This window comes from Electrophorus electricus, chromosome 26 (assembly GCF_013358815.1).
Source record: "Electrophorus electricus isolate fEleEle1 chromosome 26, fEleEle1.pri, whole genome shotgun sequence".
In the NCBI taxonomy this organism is placed as follows: domain Eukaryota; kingdom Metazoa; phylum Chordata; class Actinopteri; order Gymnotiformes; family Gymnotidae; genus Electrophorus; species Electrophorus electricus.
This window is the reverse complement of record NC_049560.1, coordinates 7,128,162-7,144,721: the sequence shown is the minus strand read 5'-3', so window position 1 is coordinate 7,144,721 and position 16,560 is coordinate 7,128,162. Positions and strand designations below refer to the sequence as shown.

The window sequence follows — 16,560 nt, the reverse complement described above, 5'->3', positions numbered from 1 at the left end:
GAATGTGAGTATACAAGCATGTATGTACAGAATGATGTAAAATACATTTTTGAAATGTTCTGTGTACAAGTGTGTCCAAATGAAAATAAGCCATTTTGTCATGGTTGAATTGTGAACATTAGTTAATTGCAAATCTGTTCCTTTTGCTTCTACACACAGGTAACATTACCTAGATAAAAAACTTGGCCTCATTGAAAATGTTAGCTAAAAGACTAAACAACTAATATTTTGCATCAACAGCCAACAGTCAAACTCCAGCTACGCCATTAACTAGCTAAAATGTGTCATTTTCTGTTTCTGGCATCCTGAGATGTGACACTGTCTTACTTCCACAGCATTTGTGACTAAAGTTAAAAGGAATGCTTTGGCAAATTCCTGTTTTCCACTTACATCATGTGTAATTAACTGACCAAGACATGTTTGTATATTTACAGAAACAGTGTAGGCTGTTGATTAAAACACTTCTCCCAAGCCACCTTCAGATCTTAAAAGGTCTCAGACTAGCACAGGGTTTTAATGTGAGTGAGAGTTCAGTCAGGCCTTGTGACTGGGTACATCATGTGAATCACATGCTGCAACAGGAAACCTTAAAATGTACATGATGTAAATAGGCAGCAAAATATTCCAGTGTATCCAGATTGAAGACAGACAAAAAGGTCAAGTCAAGTGCACATTGGAATTAGCCTTATATAAACAGTTGACTAGTTTATTCCAGATGCTTTGGGGTAAAGTCCTGTCCATAGACCAACCATCATAATTTTTGCACATTAACAAAATTGCTCCCAAAAAACAGATTAATCCAAGTAACTTGTATTCAAATCCAGATGTGCACTTTAGAAATATGTAGTATGCAGATAATTTCTACAAAATTACAAAAAGCAAGTTCATATATATCTATTTAAAAACAGGTTTATATAGAAAATCCACAAAATTCACTTCCATAGGAGAAACAAAGTAAATGAAAACACCATTCACACTAAAAATGTTAGACCAACCCTAAATAAAATGATGGCTGTGCACATCATAAGAATTAACAATGAACTGTTAAACTTGAGAAAAATATTGCATCAATAATGAATGTGAATAAAACCCAAGTCTGCCATGTTACACTGCCTACAAATGCCTACTGAGACACATATTAACTTAATCACCATCACTAGCTTCTTCCTAGTCTTTACACAACCTTTATCCATTGTGTGAACCTCAGCTTAGGGTTCCAAACAATACCACAGACATTTAAATGGGGAGGGGGGGGGGGGGGGGGGTGCCTAAAGCTTAAATGTTTTAAGCTTAGTGTTTTAACCAACAATACTTAGTTACACTAGCAATTTTGTAGCCAACAAAACAGATTAGTCAAGTGAATAACCAAATAAATACCATCATCTCTAGGCACTTCTTACATATTGGCACCCCAAAAATTATAGGTACAACAGCCTGCTCAAGTTTAAATGGACACGAACAATTCAGGCCATGAGAGAAATGCTCTAGTTGCAAACAAATTCACTGTGGTCTCACACACAAGACCAAAGTGGATGTACTGTCCCCTGCTTGGAGCAGGCTAGCGCGCTATACATTTTTCCCACCCTGTGCACTGAGGTAGCTCTTTGGTCAGGTGCTCAATGGCTTGGCTCTTATCTTCTTGAGTGACAAGCCAATGGTCTAAAGTTAGACCAATTTTATATCCTCATTGCAAAAGTGAGGTGTTTGAGGCGATCATGCTGTTGGGAACTGGCCAGACTCAAAGCTCATCATGGTTTCTGGTCAGGTCCTCACCGTAGTTAGTAGCCTGACTGCCCACAAACATGTTCCAGTTCTCCAAAATCTCTTCTTTGGTCAGCATTTGATCCTAAAGAATACTTAGTTGTTTAATTTGCCATCAGCCAGTACATTAAAATGAGTAATAGGAAATTATTGTATTTTGCAAGATAAAATAGTATGATACTGATTGGTTGTTGGAACTGAGCTTTATGTGACTTCTGTGCAAGAGCAGGCTGAGATCTACAGTCATGGGCAAAAGTTGAAATTGTGGTTCAGAATGTTTACTGCCTCAGTTTTTTTTAAGTTTAAAAAGACTTGGGGGGCGGGAAGAAAAAGAGAGAGAGAGAGAGAGAGAGAGAGAGAAGGGTTAACACTAAATATTAAGACTTCTGCAATTTGCCTTGGCATGCTAGATATCAGCTTCTGGGCAAAATCTTGACTTATGGCAACCCATTCTTGCCCATCAGTCCTTGGAAATGATTTGTTTGTCCACAGGTTCCCAAGATCGTCCCAGATCGCAAGGATTTGTTCACTGAGCCACTTGGTTATCACTTTTGCCTTGTGACATGGTGGTCCATCATGCTGCAAAAAGCATTCATCATCACCAAATTACCATGAATAAGGAATGGCATCAAGACATCCTCCACTTCTCCCAACGATCCATGAGCAGTGTACTTAGGCAGAATTGAGCAAATCCACTTCCTTGGATAAGAAGCAACCCCACACATGAATGGTCTCAGGATGCCTCACTGACAGACAGGACTCATGGTAGCATTCCCCTTTTTTTCTCTGGACAATCATTTGTCCAGATGTCCCAAACAGTCTGAAGGGGGCCTCACCAGAGAAAATTACTTTACCCCAGTCCTATGCTCTCCATTCCCTATACTTCCTGCAGAATGTTAGTCTGTCCTTGTGGCTTCTTTGCTGCCCTTCTTGACTCCAAGCCATCCTCCAAAAGCCTTCGCCTCACTGTGCTTGCAGATGCATTGGTGGTGACCAGATGCTGTAGCTGCATCCTCTTTAGGAGATGGTCCTGCCACTTTGTTGGGCACGCTGAAGCCTTCACTGCAACTGAACCTCTGCTTGAAGCTCTTGATTTGATAAATGGTTGATTTAGGTGCTCTTACAAGCAGTAATGCCCTTGCCTGTGAAGCCCTTTTGATGCAATGCAGTGAAGACTACATGTGTTTCCTTGGAGGTAACCACGGTTAACAGAAGAGAACTTCCAAAAACCACCACCCTTTTAAAGCAACTAGTCTGCTCTTCTAATCAGCATGGGCAGTGATATTAGCTGCCTCGTCCTCATTAACACTTTCTCCTGAGCTAACGAGATGATCACTGAAATGTTGGCAGGCCATTTTGTGGCAGGGATGATATGCAGTAACTTGAGAAATTTATGGCAAGGAGTGACTTTGCAATCAATTTGTGCAGTCTCAACTTTTGGCCATGACTGTATATTCAGATTTTGGCAATTCTAATAGTTGATGCCTCCAATTTTCCCCCCAATTATGTCACCTTAGGGATTTTCTTACCTTGTCTATGTCTGATTCATATACCAAGTGTCTGGCCTCAGCCTGGGCATGGTCATAGTCCTGTGGGAGGATCCAGTGATGGATCTCTTCCAAATCCATCTTGCCATCTTTATTCAGATCTCGGAAGTCTGAAAACTGGTCTCTCTCAGTCTTGACCCAGTCTGGTTCTGGACCACCATCTTCATGTGCAAACATGTCCTCTATAAAAGAACAGCTGTGAGAACTACTTTAAAAGGCATTCAGATACAGAAATACTGCTTATTAAGCCTTACGTGCTAGATCTGGACCATTTATGATAATACACCACGAACCACCATTTAAAAAATAAGAGATATCGATATCAATACCGGTATTTTGCAACAACCCTACACTATAATCATTATGGGAGTAAACAATGAAAAATAAGAGAAAACCTATGATTTCCAAAAACAAAAGGATTTGCCTAGACTCACCAAAAACAGACTTTCAAACTTTAGTTTGGAAGGCTGGCGTCAAACCAGATGGTCAAATATATCTGCAAGTGATGAGTTGCAATTGATGCCATGAATTAGCCTGCCCTCCTTTAGTGAGGCGATCAGGATAGGATAAAAGGTTTGAGAGCTCTGCAAGACATGTCTTAGTCTCAAGTCTGACTTAAATATATCAATTACAAGTATGACTACAGTACCTTGAAGGTGTAGTCTTCAGCTATTGCAAGATTACAAAACTGAATTGCAATAAAACAAATCCTAAATTATTTACCCAAAATCCATTAATAAAAACATTGACTTTGCATATAAAATATTGAACTACTGAAGGTGGTTTAGTTGTGTGAAATCTTTGATCCATTTGATTGCCACATGGTCAAAAGGGCAGCCCTGCCCCCAGCGTTTTTACCCCATGCTTAACACAGATTAATTGAAGCAAGAAGCATGACAGAAGTTACCTGCTGCCAAGATGATTTTATTTTTGGCTGCATTTTTCCCCAGAAGAAAGTGTTCCCTTTTTTATTCTGTCTAGATTACATTCTGTGACAAACTGGAAGCCCTCGAAAAGATTCATACACAACCATGACGACAACTGTCAACATGAATGACAAGGAGTTCACGATCAACAATTTTAAAAAACAGACCACCACATCCATAGCATTCCATGGTGGTCGTCACCTAGGGTCTTTTTATACCCCCCCCCCCCAATCATGGCTAAAGCAAAAGGAGACCTCAGAAGAAAAAACACTGAAATGAACTCCATCAACAAGAAAAATACTGGACTAATGAACGCGGATTACCATTTAAAAGAAGTAAATAAATTTTTTAAAAAGCCTAAAAGTGATGGAAAGAGGGCCTATATCTACATAGATAAACTATGTAGACAGCAAGTTAAACCAATATTATGTTATGCTAGCCTTTAAAACGGACGTCTCTCTCTCACAAATGGACTACTCCTGTGCATCACTCTTGTACAGTCAAGTTCACTTTTTTACACAGAACCTAGTTATACAAGAATAAACTCTTACATACATATATCATAAGCAGCAAGAGCCATTTAAACAAACACTACATCCCCATCTTACTCCCTTTCCATGTCACACAAACTTAAGCCCTGCAAGTCTATCTATAATGAAGTCAATGAAGTGAAAAAGCATCACCCCCCCATTCGTATGTGTTCAATTGAGGTCATGTGTGTAGCAAAAATAGATCTTATTCCTATGTTTAAAAAAATTGGTTTGGTAAGTTTGAGCTGCCTCACCTCTTATCTTGGGACCCCTGTGGCACGAGATGCCTAGCAACACCAACCATAAAACTGCACTAGTTCAGGGCTCATCACCCCTGCCTGAGCATCTGACTTTCTGCTCCTAGATGTCATAAGTCAGAGTGGAATACAGAAACCTTCTAACAGACTATTATATTGCTTAACTTTGACCAAATTCCACCAGACTAACTTAACAGGACAACAGGGGGATGTGCACTTCTACCTGAAATTTGCAAGCGCTTTCAATATGCATATTAAAACTATTCGTCTCTCATTAGGGCCATACTGCTAAACGGTGAGGAGAAATGTTGAGTGTGTACATTAAAAAAAGAACCCCCCCCCACAAGTTTCTCCATGACCTCAAATGGTGTAATGGGTTCCTGGTATAACCAGACATAAGTGCAAATAATCTTGTTTCCTTCCCGTTTCATAGTCAACTGGGACATTGATTGCACCAGGCCAACCCTTACCCTTATTGTCCATCCCATCAACAATACATACCTCTGGAGTGACCATCTCAACTGATGACCTGTACTATTCAACACCTGCACCCAGGTTACCCAAGCACAGTGTGCACCAGAGAACTTCTGGTGCTCTCCCTGCTTTCCCCTCTGCCTTAAATACCTATAATCTCCTCTTCTAGCACAACAGTTTGGGTTGCCAGAAGTGAGCCAAGTAGTTCACCTTAAGGGTATGGAAGCAATCCCTGAGTAAATGCATTCTGTTGCCATGTTCCATCATGCTTATCCATCCAAACCTGCTCCCTGGACAGCCCCACAGGAGTGACTGGGTTCCTTGTGGTGGGGGGCTTCTGTCTTGTTTGCTGGGAAGCCAGCAACAACACTAAGTGCAAAATTAAGATACCTAGTAACATGGTAGCTACTCATGCTACACATGCATAGGTGTACACACAAAAGGTCAGGAGGGAGAGAAGTGAAAGAAGAATTGGAATCGATGGGGTCTTTTCAGACTAGCTCAACAACAGTGTGTAGAGAGAGTTTCATGGAATGGGTTTCCGTGGCCGAGCAGCTGCATCAAAGCCTTACATCACCAAGCGCAATGCAAAGCGTCAGATACAGTGGTGTAAAACAGACCGGCCCTGGACTCTAGAGCAGTGGAGACGCGTTTTCTAGAGTAAAAAATCACGCTTCTCTGTCTGGTAATCCAATGGACGAGTCTGGGTTTGGTAGTTGCCAGGAGAACGGTACTTGTCTGACTGCATTGTGCCAAGTGTAAAGTTTGCTGGTGGTGAGATTATGGTGTGGGGTTGTATTTCAGGAGTTGGGCTCAGACTTTAGTAAATAATTCAGCATACCAAGACATTTTGGACAATTTCATGCTCCCAACGTTGTGGGAACAGTTTGGGGATGGCCCCTTCCAATTCCAACATGACTGCACACCAGTGCACAAAGCAAGGTCCATAAAGACATGGATGAACGAGTTTGGTGTGGAAGAACTTGACTGGCCTGCACAGAGTCCTGACCTCAACCCGACAGAACACCTTTGGGATGAATTAGAGCAGAGACTGCAAGCCAGGCCTTCTCACCCAACATCAGTGTCTGACCTAACAAATATGCTTCTGGAAGAATGACAATTTGACCATAAACAGTCCCGGGAAGGCTTTCCACAAGGTTTAGAAGAGTTGAAGCTGTTATAGCTGCAAATGGTAGGCTGACATTAAACCCTAAGGCCAAAAGTCCTTAGAGCTTAACCTTTCCCATTGCAGTCTTAAACCAGTCCTTTAGAATGCCATTAGGAATCACAATGCAATTAACCACTACCCCCCAAACAAATTCTACTGCACATTAATATTCAGAATGAGCACACTAGAAAAACAGAATCTGATTCTTTTCTAAGGAACAAAGAATTAGTGACAAACAGGACTGCTGATTAGTCACTACTAATGAAAAATTATTGATTTACTTACCAATATATTCATCCTCGTCCACGAACCCATCACCATTCTTATCAATGTCCTCCAGCGTTTCCTGAAGTGGATATTGATATCAAATGGTTCAAAAATAACTCAGTGCCAGTTCATAAAGGAAAAGGTGCCCAGTTTATTATGATCATTCTCCATGCTATCCACCCATCTATCTTTTTTAGTGTGTGTGTGATAACATATGCTTATAATTGGTTGGCAACAAATGCTGCACAAGTGAAATTGTAGCTAATAAGTCAAATTACCCAAACAAAGGATCTTGCCACCCACTTATCAGATTTGTGATGAACTGAACCATGTTCAATGCAAAACAAGTGCTGCAAAGGCCTAGGTCTAGGTGGAATGCACCACCTAGGGGTTAACTAGGCTGCTAGTTTAATCAAATGAAGCAGCTCACTGAATACTTTAGATACATGGATAGTTATGTAGAAAGAAATTATACTGTTTGTTCATTTTAGTCTGTGTGTGGTATACATGTGATTAAGGGCAAGTATTGTTTATCTTCTTACAATTGAGTGTCACATACCGGATTGGCACACTGAGTTTAATCAATGATTTATCTATAAAGACATTAAACAAATAAGCCAAACAATGTGCAAAGCTTGCGATTTTTTTTTTTTCATAAAAGGTGGTCTTGCAGTCAGTAGCATTACAAGCAGTGAAAGCCTTCATTCCAACTAAAATTTTCCAGTTTTATAAGTTAGGCTACACCCACCACTTTGTTGAATAATTCCAAAGAGTGACTCAATACATCACCCTTGGGTGGGCGTTTAACAGGATTAAAAATCAGCTGATCCACAAAAAACCTGAATAGTGTGTACAGTGAAGCCCATGTTGATATAGCTGTAGAACTTCAATCTAAAGGACACGTAAATGGACTCTAAACATACATGCAAAAGAGATCAAAACCATGTCTATGCGCAAGTCTAGTCAGTTTTCTATTATTGGTCATTGAAACTCACTTGTATAGTTAGGCCTAGGGTTTTTCACCTGAACACCTCAATTTGTCTTAAACACCAGTGTTTTTTGATAATTATTTGAACAAATTATGACTGCATTAACCAAATTAAAAATGTTACGTTAATGGGCTCTTGGCCAAAATTTCTGATTAAATTTGGTATTCATTTTTTACTAAATCAAATTCAGAGGACATCTAACAATTTGGTAAGAATTTGGTTTAATGGGGGCACTACAGCATGGATCTTGTTATATCATTAGCTTGAGGGATTTAAATTTTGGGTGCATAGCCAGGAAACCGCCCAAATCTCAATGTTTTGCCCTTGGTCTTATTTGTGGTGAGAGAAACAGTAGAGAAAACAGAGAGAAACAGATTTAGTCCAGCTCAGCTAGAGTTTGGGCACTGTTCAAGCTCCTTTGATGCTTTTAAAAAGAGAAATGCTTAAGCATTGATGCTACATCTTTGAATCTTATGAGTGTCATTTAAGGAATGACTACCATTTGTCTGCGAAACCTCAAAGGGAACTGGTGAAGGTACAAGGGGGAAAACAAAAAAAACTTGACAAGAGAACCAATTAACCAGGAAATGAGGTTTTGAACACAGCCACTTGCTTGTCATCTGCTGGCGAGATTCTCTGGTCCACATATTGTGCCATCCCATTTGTGACAAATTGGATGTCATACAAGACACCTGACCAGAGATGTAAAACCTGTGCATGTCAATACGTTAAAGCGATTTGGATCACATTCCAACCTGAAATCTGACTTTCTGCTCCAACTGTTAGGAGGTAATCCTCTTGTTCCGGCCTACGCCTATACTGGTTTCCCTTTTACCCAGTGCTGACTTTGCATGAAATGGATAGTTTTTGGTGGATCTTGCATCCATTGAGCAAGTGTCCATCCAAAAATAAAAACTGAATGCATTATAGTTGTTCATTTTCTGATGTTCTTGGAGTTCACCATATATACACTTATTCTTAAATGGTACTTCAAGATTCTGTACAGATTATTGAAAAGTAAATGCAATTACTCATTGACGCTTTTCCTTTGTCAAGTAGATGACTTTGCAGAATTGGTTCATTTCAATACGTGAGCGAGTAAGTTAAGACCAAGAGGTTATTGGCAAGTTCCTCTGACTTCACATGCTTGACACATCAGCTTTTGGTACAAAAGACACCCCTGCTACCTTCCAGAGTTGAATTGCATGTTAAGAGCTGTTCCAGACTGTGCAGCATATTTGGATGACTTTTGTCCATTCTAGGACCTGGCCTGAGTAGTTACAGACCCCTATTTGTTTGACTGCAAGCTGCTGAACTTGCACTGAATTTAGTTAGCTAGCTCTTTAGGTAAACAAAGTCTTTGCTGTGTATGCCCTGTAGATGCAAAAGTGGACGCAATAGAAGTGTAAATTGTGATTTTTGGGGATGACCAGTCATTACTGTGGGTTGCGTCGCAATTTTGCTTCTGTTGTGTCACCTAGTTTTAAATGGTCTTTGGAATATCAGCATACTTTTAAACAACGTAAAGGAATTTCTCTGCTGAAATATGTTGTGAAATATGTTGTGGAAGGACCTGAAGCAAGTAGTTAAATGAGAGGAACCCCACCAACAGAACTGAGTTGTAGCAGTTTTGTACCACAGAATAGGCTAAAGGTCCTCCAAGCCAATGTACAGGTATAAAAATCAACAATAATGGGAAATGTTTAGATGCAGTTACTGCTGCACAGGGGCGAGGGGAGAAGTACATACTGAAGGCAAAAGGTTCACACTTTTACCACTCATGTAATACTGGATCACTGCTCAGTAAATGAGAACCAAATCAAATATGACAATCTAAAATGAAGTTAGGTCAAATTATTCAAAAATATAGATGCTTCTAAAGGCTTCACAAACTTTCAATAATGAGTAGGCTGAAGTAGAAGACTTGCTTCTCAAGTGCACAACTAGCAATTTGGGCAGGTCAGTCCATCCTAGTAAGTTCAGCCCAAAAGCAGACTGAAAGATGCATAAATAAGCCCAACGATCCTAAAATACCACCCATCAAAGACCAGGACTTTTAGAACAATGTGCTTTGGACACACACCCAAAGTTTAATTATTTAGGCACAGTACAGAAGACACGTTTGGCACAAACCAGACAGCATTTGAGCACAAGAACCTCCTAATTTCAGATATACCCCTATTGTCTATACTGCAGTGGCATAAGACTTTATGCTGTTAAATGCTGCTTATTCTATTAAATAGCCCCTCTTTTAAAGAACAGAACACCAGTATATCAATTTAACTGGATTTATTTTTTGCTTCATATGGATGTTTAAAAATTGTGTAAAAATCAAGGCCTAAGGACCTGCATGATTTTTGATTATAAATAATTGTCAGCTGTTTGAACCCATTTTTAAAACAATAAATTTAACACCAGTTTACAAGTCAACGCTGTTAAATATTACACTAAGATTGTGACCAAGTCTCTGAACTGCTTATTAAATTCCTGTTTAGAGAGCCAAGTACTTACCAGGATGACAATTTCTTTCATGTGATCAAACTCCTCTGGGTGGAGGAAAGCAGTAAACTCCTCCCTCTCAGCTGCCAAGTCTCCATCCAGATCGGCTGCCTTGAATCTACGCTCATCCCGTGGAAGCATTTTCTTAAAGCTGAATTGGTCTGTAGCATCCTCAAACTCCTCTGGATTAGCTGCAAAACCACTTCATTTAGCACAGGTAACTAGCAGATGATAAATCATTAGTGTACAAATTTCTCATTTCCTAGCCACACTCAGTAAGAGAAAATCTAACAAGGCTGAGGTTAATCATCTAGCAAAATAGATATAAATGTATCGTTTCAGAGTTGAATTTTGCTTCTCTGCTGTCATTTTCAAGCAAGTGATGTACCAGTGGATATTTTTGACTAATGCATGATGAATTAGAGCCCTCCAACATTGTAAATCTTTAAAGCTCAAATCCATGCTACCCCTTATTCCTCATGCATCAAAACCCCTGTACTCACACATTGGTATAAAAGCCATTAGAATCTGCAAGTTTTTTTTAAATCTGCTTAAGATAAATTTTTAGTGAGTAAAACTAACCAAGATAGTATCCATAGGTCACTTTCTTGTACTCTTCCCATGATATTTTGTTGTCTTTGTTGAGATCGTAGTCAGACCAGACCTTTGCCATATTCTCATAGACATAGCGCTTCTGGACTCTCTTGATCCAACTCTTGAGCTCGTTAGTAGTAATGTATCCATCACTGTCACCATCAATGCGATCAACTATTTTCCTACACAAAAAAGGATACACAATTCATTCACAATTGTTAACGTAGACTACATACAACAGAAGTGCACTTTTTTTTTGTTTTAAGGACATTATCCCTAAAGCCACGTTGTGATGTTTGGGAGACCTCCCACTTCAAATCAGGAACATTAATTCTTTGGAATAAGCATCTCATAGCATACGGCCACTCTACATCCGATAAACGAAAATTGAGAACGTATGCTCATTTTCAAGATTCAAATACTGCGCGACCAAGGGTTTCACCAGCACTAAACCCATGTCTAAATAAACCTGGCATTGGGTAAGAAATGGGCCACATTATGTAATCTTTTACACATCCTGAAAAAAGAAAATGAAAGCTGGTATCCAAGTTTATTTGAACACTTCAGTAGACGCATCGTCAAGCAGTCACATTTAACAAGACATGTCATTTCGCTTTTGCGTTAGCCAGCGACGTTAGACCTAAGCCGATGCGGAGTTAGTTTCGGCAAAACACCGTACCCTAGTCTCTCTCTGCTTTCCTCTGGACTCAGCTGGTCAAAGGTTTTGGCGTCTTCTTTTCCCAAAAAGGCCTCGTGGTCGTACTGATGACTTTTGTTATCTTCGTGAGGTTGTCTGCTCAATTCGGAATCATGACGAATTCTCTCTTTCCTTAGCGTAGGTTTCCCATACGCCAAACAAGAACACAAAGATAAAAAACATAAGATACACAACACGTCCATTCCTACAAACAATATGTAACCAAACGCAGAATCAGCAAAGCAGCAACTGTTAGCTTGTTAATGGAACTTGTGGAAAAAAAATTAAATAACTAGCTATCAAATTGCTACTTTGTTCATCATTAGTTTACTGCGTAGCAAGTGTCTTCAGAGGTCTGAATCTCAAGAGCAAATTAAGCAAAAGCATGTGAACGCTCTTCTAAATACAACTGAGAGCTAGTCGTTCATATTTCAAACATGCCCGGTTGACTGCTACGAAGTGCAACCAAACCCAACCGTTACTGTTTAAGACAGCCATTCATGTTACAGGAAACACAGGACACGTCGCTTGAAGTGTTGTTAGGGTCTCTGCTATTGGCCAGTGGAACGGTCCGTAATTCCGCAGGACCCTGGCCGCCACGTTGCAAATGATGCGCATTAAATCTCGTATGGGTCAGAAAATCCAATAAATACCAGTGGCGGTTGATAAAATGTACTAGGTGGGGCTGTTGGTGAGCGTTTCAGCGACCATTCCAATACAGCTTAAACTACTAGAGCTCGGTGAAAGTCGATAATTTAATTTACATTATAAAGTCAACAGACTAATAAGTGACAATCATTAAACTGCAGCTCTAATGTGCTCAGATATAAGGGAGAGTATGAGTAATTAGAAAAACATCTGAATTGTTGTGTTAACTGAACTAGAAGGTTCGCATTCTAAAAGGCCAGTGGTTAAGGTACTAGACTATTCGGAAGGTTCAATCCACACCACTGCCAAGTTGGCACTGTTGGGCCCCTGAGCAAGGCCCTTAACCCTCAGTTGCTCTATTCAGTCATAATTGTAAGTCGCTTTGGATAAAGCATTAGATAAATGCCCAAAATGTTATTGCAGTGGACTATATTATCTAGCTACAAATTATCAAAAGGAAATTAAACATTACAACTGCTCATCTCAATACACAAGAACCATCACTAACGGCGTTCACACACTCGAACTTTTGTTTCGCATGTTCGATACGTTTGGTCAAGTGTGAAAGCAGCTTTCGAGCCTGGAGCGGTTCAGGGTACCGATCTCTGGTCCTTCTGAAATTGGTGGTCCATGGTACGCTTCTAGCAGACACTAATACGGTCCGCAGCAAGTGTGGGAGCAATGTGCTACAGGCGCTGTCTGATTGGTTCATTTTCTACCGTTACTTCCATTTTACATGTTTCATGTATGTTCTGAGTAAATAAACGTTTACTACCCAAATAAACTTAAGGACTTGCGAAAAATGGACTTAACAATTTTGCACAGCACTGTAGAGTATATTTTACATGAAAACCAATCTATATATGTACAATGCAAAGTTTTCATACAAGAACGACCAGAACCCAGGCAGCACAATGACTGACAAAAACAAGCTTAATACGAGGGTTTACATATGTACATTAACAAGACTAATAGCAAGGGGCAGGTGACATAGTCCAACAAGGGGGCGTGGCTATAAACAAGGGCAACAAGAGAACGTGGTGATCTGTCAAATACAACAACAAACACAAAACCACATGCACAGAGGCTATGTGGGCTTGGAGGGAGTAGTCCATGAGGGGCCTTTACCCCAGTCTAGTATGCATACTGTATGCATACTGTATGCATACATTTGAATAAAGAGTGTACTGTTTGTCTGCTATGAGGTACCATAGCTGTAAATATTTGGTGAATAGACCAATCAGCATGCAGGACTTTGTGTGTGTTCAGTTACAGCAGGTATCTGTAAGATGAGACTCGCTGTACTCACTCGTTCTCTTAAGACTGTCAATTAAACTAAGTTAACAGTTCATACTGAGTCTGCAATGTCATTTGATATAAAGTCTCTACACATATGTCGTATGAGTCTACGGCTGCTTAGTCAATGCTCAAGACGATGAGCTGCTTTTGTTTCATACTATGTCTTATAAAGAAACCCTGTGGGAACACTTGCATCTCACTCTCTCCCTGCCTCTGCCATCACATTCTAACCAATGACTAGTTTGATTTTAACATTTGCATGTATGAAGGTCATAGAATAGTGATGAGGTAGTGCATGAGGGAGCCCTAGAAAGTGGCTGCCCCAGCATCAGTGAGGGGAGACCCCTGAGAAGCTCAAGACAGTGGTCAACTTAGTGAAATCTCAGAGAAACACACTAAATCCTTAAACAAGGAAAAAGAACAAAAGACAATACCAATACATGTTATAGAAGTGTTTGAGCACTAGTATGAACTGTGAATGTGGTAGAACACCAATTCCTGTGATTTCAAGACTGCTAATAAAATTGGTGATGATACTTTACCACAGCATTAATGAAGATTAGACTTTCTGAATTATGTGTTTAGTAAATAGGAAGCAAATAAGTGACTGGGTGAGAGTTCGAAGAAAATGGCACATCTATGCTCATTAGTATGTAGATGAGTAAAGATATCTCAATTAATTTTAGCATTGAATTTGTCATATACCTTTACACAAGTTAAATGGTCACATGACCCCTTCCAATTGAAGATTTTTAAGTTATATTCTAGACAGAAGATTTCAAGATGTGAGAAGGTAGAAAGCATTCACAGGTACACCCACTGATCTATTTATTACATAATGGTAATGATTAGATCAATATAACATTAAGCATCTTACTAGGAAGATATTTAGGTGGGTTGTCACTTTTAAAATACTTTGTTGATCTCAAGAACCCCACAGATTGAGAGCTGGTATTTAGGTCTCTTTAGATGAGCAGCAACATTTTCCTTTAACTGACATAACCATGATATAAACATGTCTTGGCAGATGTCATATGTTATAATGTTATGGAGATTATGTCCATTCAAATAACATTGTTCTCATCATTAACAGTATCATTAACATGACAGACACTGCTTGACTTATATGACAATTCAATTCATGACATCAGGCATCTGGTATGACAGCTGATGGTAATGGTAACATGCCATTGTTATATTACTGGACATAATCTGACACAACAACTCATGCCAGTGTTATATCCTGTGTTCATTTGGTGTGTATGTGTGTGTGTGTGTGTGTGTGTGTGTGTGTGTGTGTGTGTGTGTGTAGTCTGGTTGTGTTCCATTACAGATCCAGTTCCAAATTCCAGTAGAGAGTTTCATGTTTTCAGCATATCACGAGACAAGACTCTGCCCACGCCGAGGAGTAATAAAAGGAAGAAGAAGCTAGAGGGAGGAAGGCAGTGATATTTGTTTGAGACATTTGTTTAATAGTATGATATTAGTAGCCTTTTGTTTGCATTTTTTCCTTTCTCCTGTCTTTGCCCTAATAATTTTACCCTTGTTTATTTGTATATATTCCACTTTGTTCCTTTTGTTGTGTGTTCACTGGTAAGTAGAGAGTGACTGTTCATCTGCCTGAGTTATTCCTTAAATGGCTCAGACAAAATCAGAAATCAGCAAAGGAGATATTGGCGATAATGATCTTGGAGCAATTGCTGCAGATGATGAACACAGAGATGGAGGTATGGATCAAGGACTGAAACCACAAGACTGCAGAGAAGACAGCACAGCTGGCTGAGGTCTTCATCTCTGCAAGGAAAAAGGGACCTTAAAACCTCAACTGTGATCAGCATTCCAGTTGATAAGAATGCAAGGGAGGATGGGGGCCTTGGTCATGTCAATAGAAGAATAGTTTCAAAGTTAACATTCTCCACCCACAATAACTCCTGGAACATCTAAAAGCAACAAGCTGAGGTGGCAATGGTGTTGGTAGTCCAGTTTTTGGCTAAGTATACATCCAGGAACCTGAAATCAGAGACCCTTTCTACACAGTCCCTGTCAATGTGGATAGGATATGATACTGTTACAGCAGGTAAAACTGTCTGGCTTGATGGATCTCTGCTAAGCTCCTCCCTCAACTGCAGCAAGCTGCTCTTGCTGACCACCTGTAACGATTGCCTGAGTGCTGCAGGGCACAGAACAGGAAACACAGACTCCCTTGACTTCGTGAAAAACATTTAATAACATAGAATGTAAGAGTCAATAGTGGCACTCACACATAACATTAACAATGAACATAAACACACTTGACACTAATGATAAAGACTGTGACATTAACACAGGCTAGACAACCATGGATATTAACATTGTACTCAGATGCTAACAAGCAATGACCAACAGTGAGGCACACATTGACAGGGGTTTAAATAGACCGACAAACACTTAACCATAAACCCCGTACAAGTGCGTGCCATCACGAGGTTGTGACTACAAACAAGTAAACCTCCCTGCATGTGGCAGGCCGTACCCATTGACTCGTGGGGGGGAAGCGTTCCATGACACCACCAAGGTGAGGCACATCTTATTTCTAACTAGAGATTAGCATCTATTGATTTGTGTTTGTATGAGAAAAATATAAAAGACAAAATGTATTTGTGTGAGAATATTATACAGGTGTACAACTCTCGTTGCATGAATTCACATACAGATTTGGGGATGTGCAAATTTTGCCCAATTTTGCCCATATTTTTTCATATTTTTTTATATGGATGAGTGAATACCATATTCACTGCAGCAACTGTACGAAAAACTGTGAGCATGTGATTTTCTTAATTTGTGATTGTAATGCCCCCCTCCTGTACCCCCTTATTCACATGGTAATACTCCCCATGTGGCTCCATGTTTTGTTTTTGTCATGTA

At 39.8% G+C, this 16,560-nt stretch overlaps 1 protein-coding gene across 2 annotated transcripts; it reads right to left on the bottom strand.

The window, feature by feature from the left end:
• Positions 1-299: 299 nt before the first annotated feature.
• On the bottom strand, positions 300-12,187 carry rcn1 (reticulocalbin 1, EF-hand calcium binding domain). 2 transcript variants are annotated; one of them, XM_027006913.2, is made up of 6 exons: positions 11,692-12,187; positions 11,001-11,194; positions 10,431-10,609; positions 6,949-7,009; positions 3,291-3,490; positions 300-1,856 (listed from the first exon to the last, which is right to left on the bottom strand). In XM_027006913.2, exons 1-6 carry the CDS (start codon positions 11,910-11,912, stop codon positions 1,779-1,781), a joined length of 933 nt encoding a protein of 310 aa, XP_026862714.1. In that variant the 5' UTR covers positions 11,913-12,187; the 3' UTR covers positions 300-1,778. The 2 variants fall into 2 exon arrangements, with proteins under 2 accessions (XP_026862714.1, XP_026862713.1); XM_027006912.2 differs by having other exon boundaries at positions 300-1,846.
• Between the last annotated feature and the right edge of the window lie 4,373 nt (positions 12,188-16,560).

Coding starts and splice junctions, on each gene's coding strand:
- rcn1 (XM_027006912.2), bottom strand. CDS start 11,912: ATGGACGTGTTGTGTATCTTATGTTTTTTATCTTTGTGTTCTTGTTTG. Junction 11,195..11,691: donor GAAAGCAGAGAGAGACTAGG/GTACGGTGTTTT, acceptor TTTTTTGTGTAG/GAAAATAGTTGATCGCATTG. Junction 3,491..6,948: donor GGACGAGGATGAATATATTG/GTAAGTAAATCA, acceptor GTTCTTTTATAG/AGGACATGTTTGCACATGAA.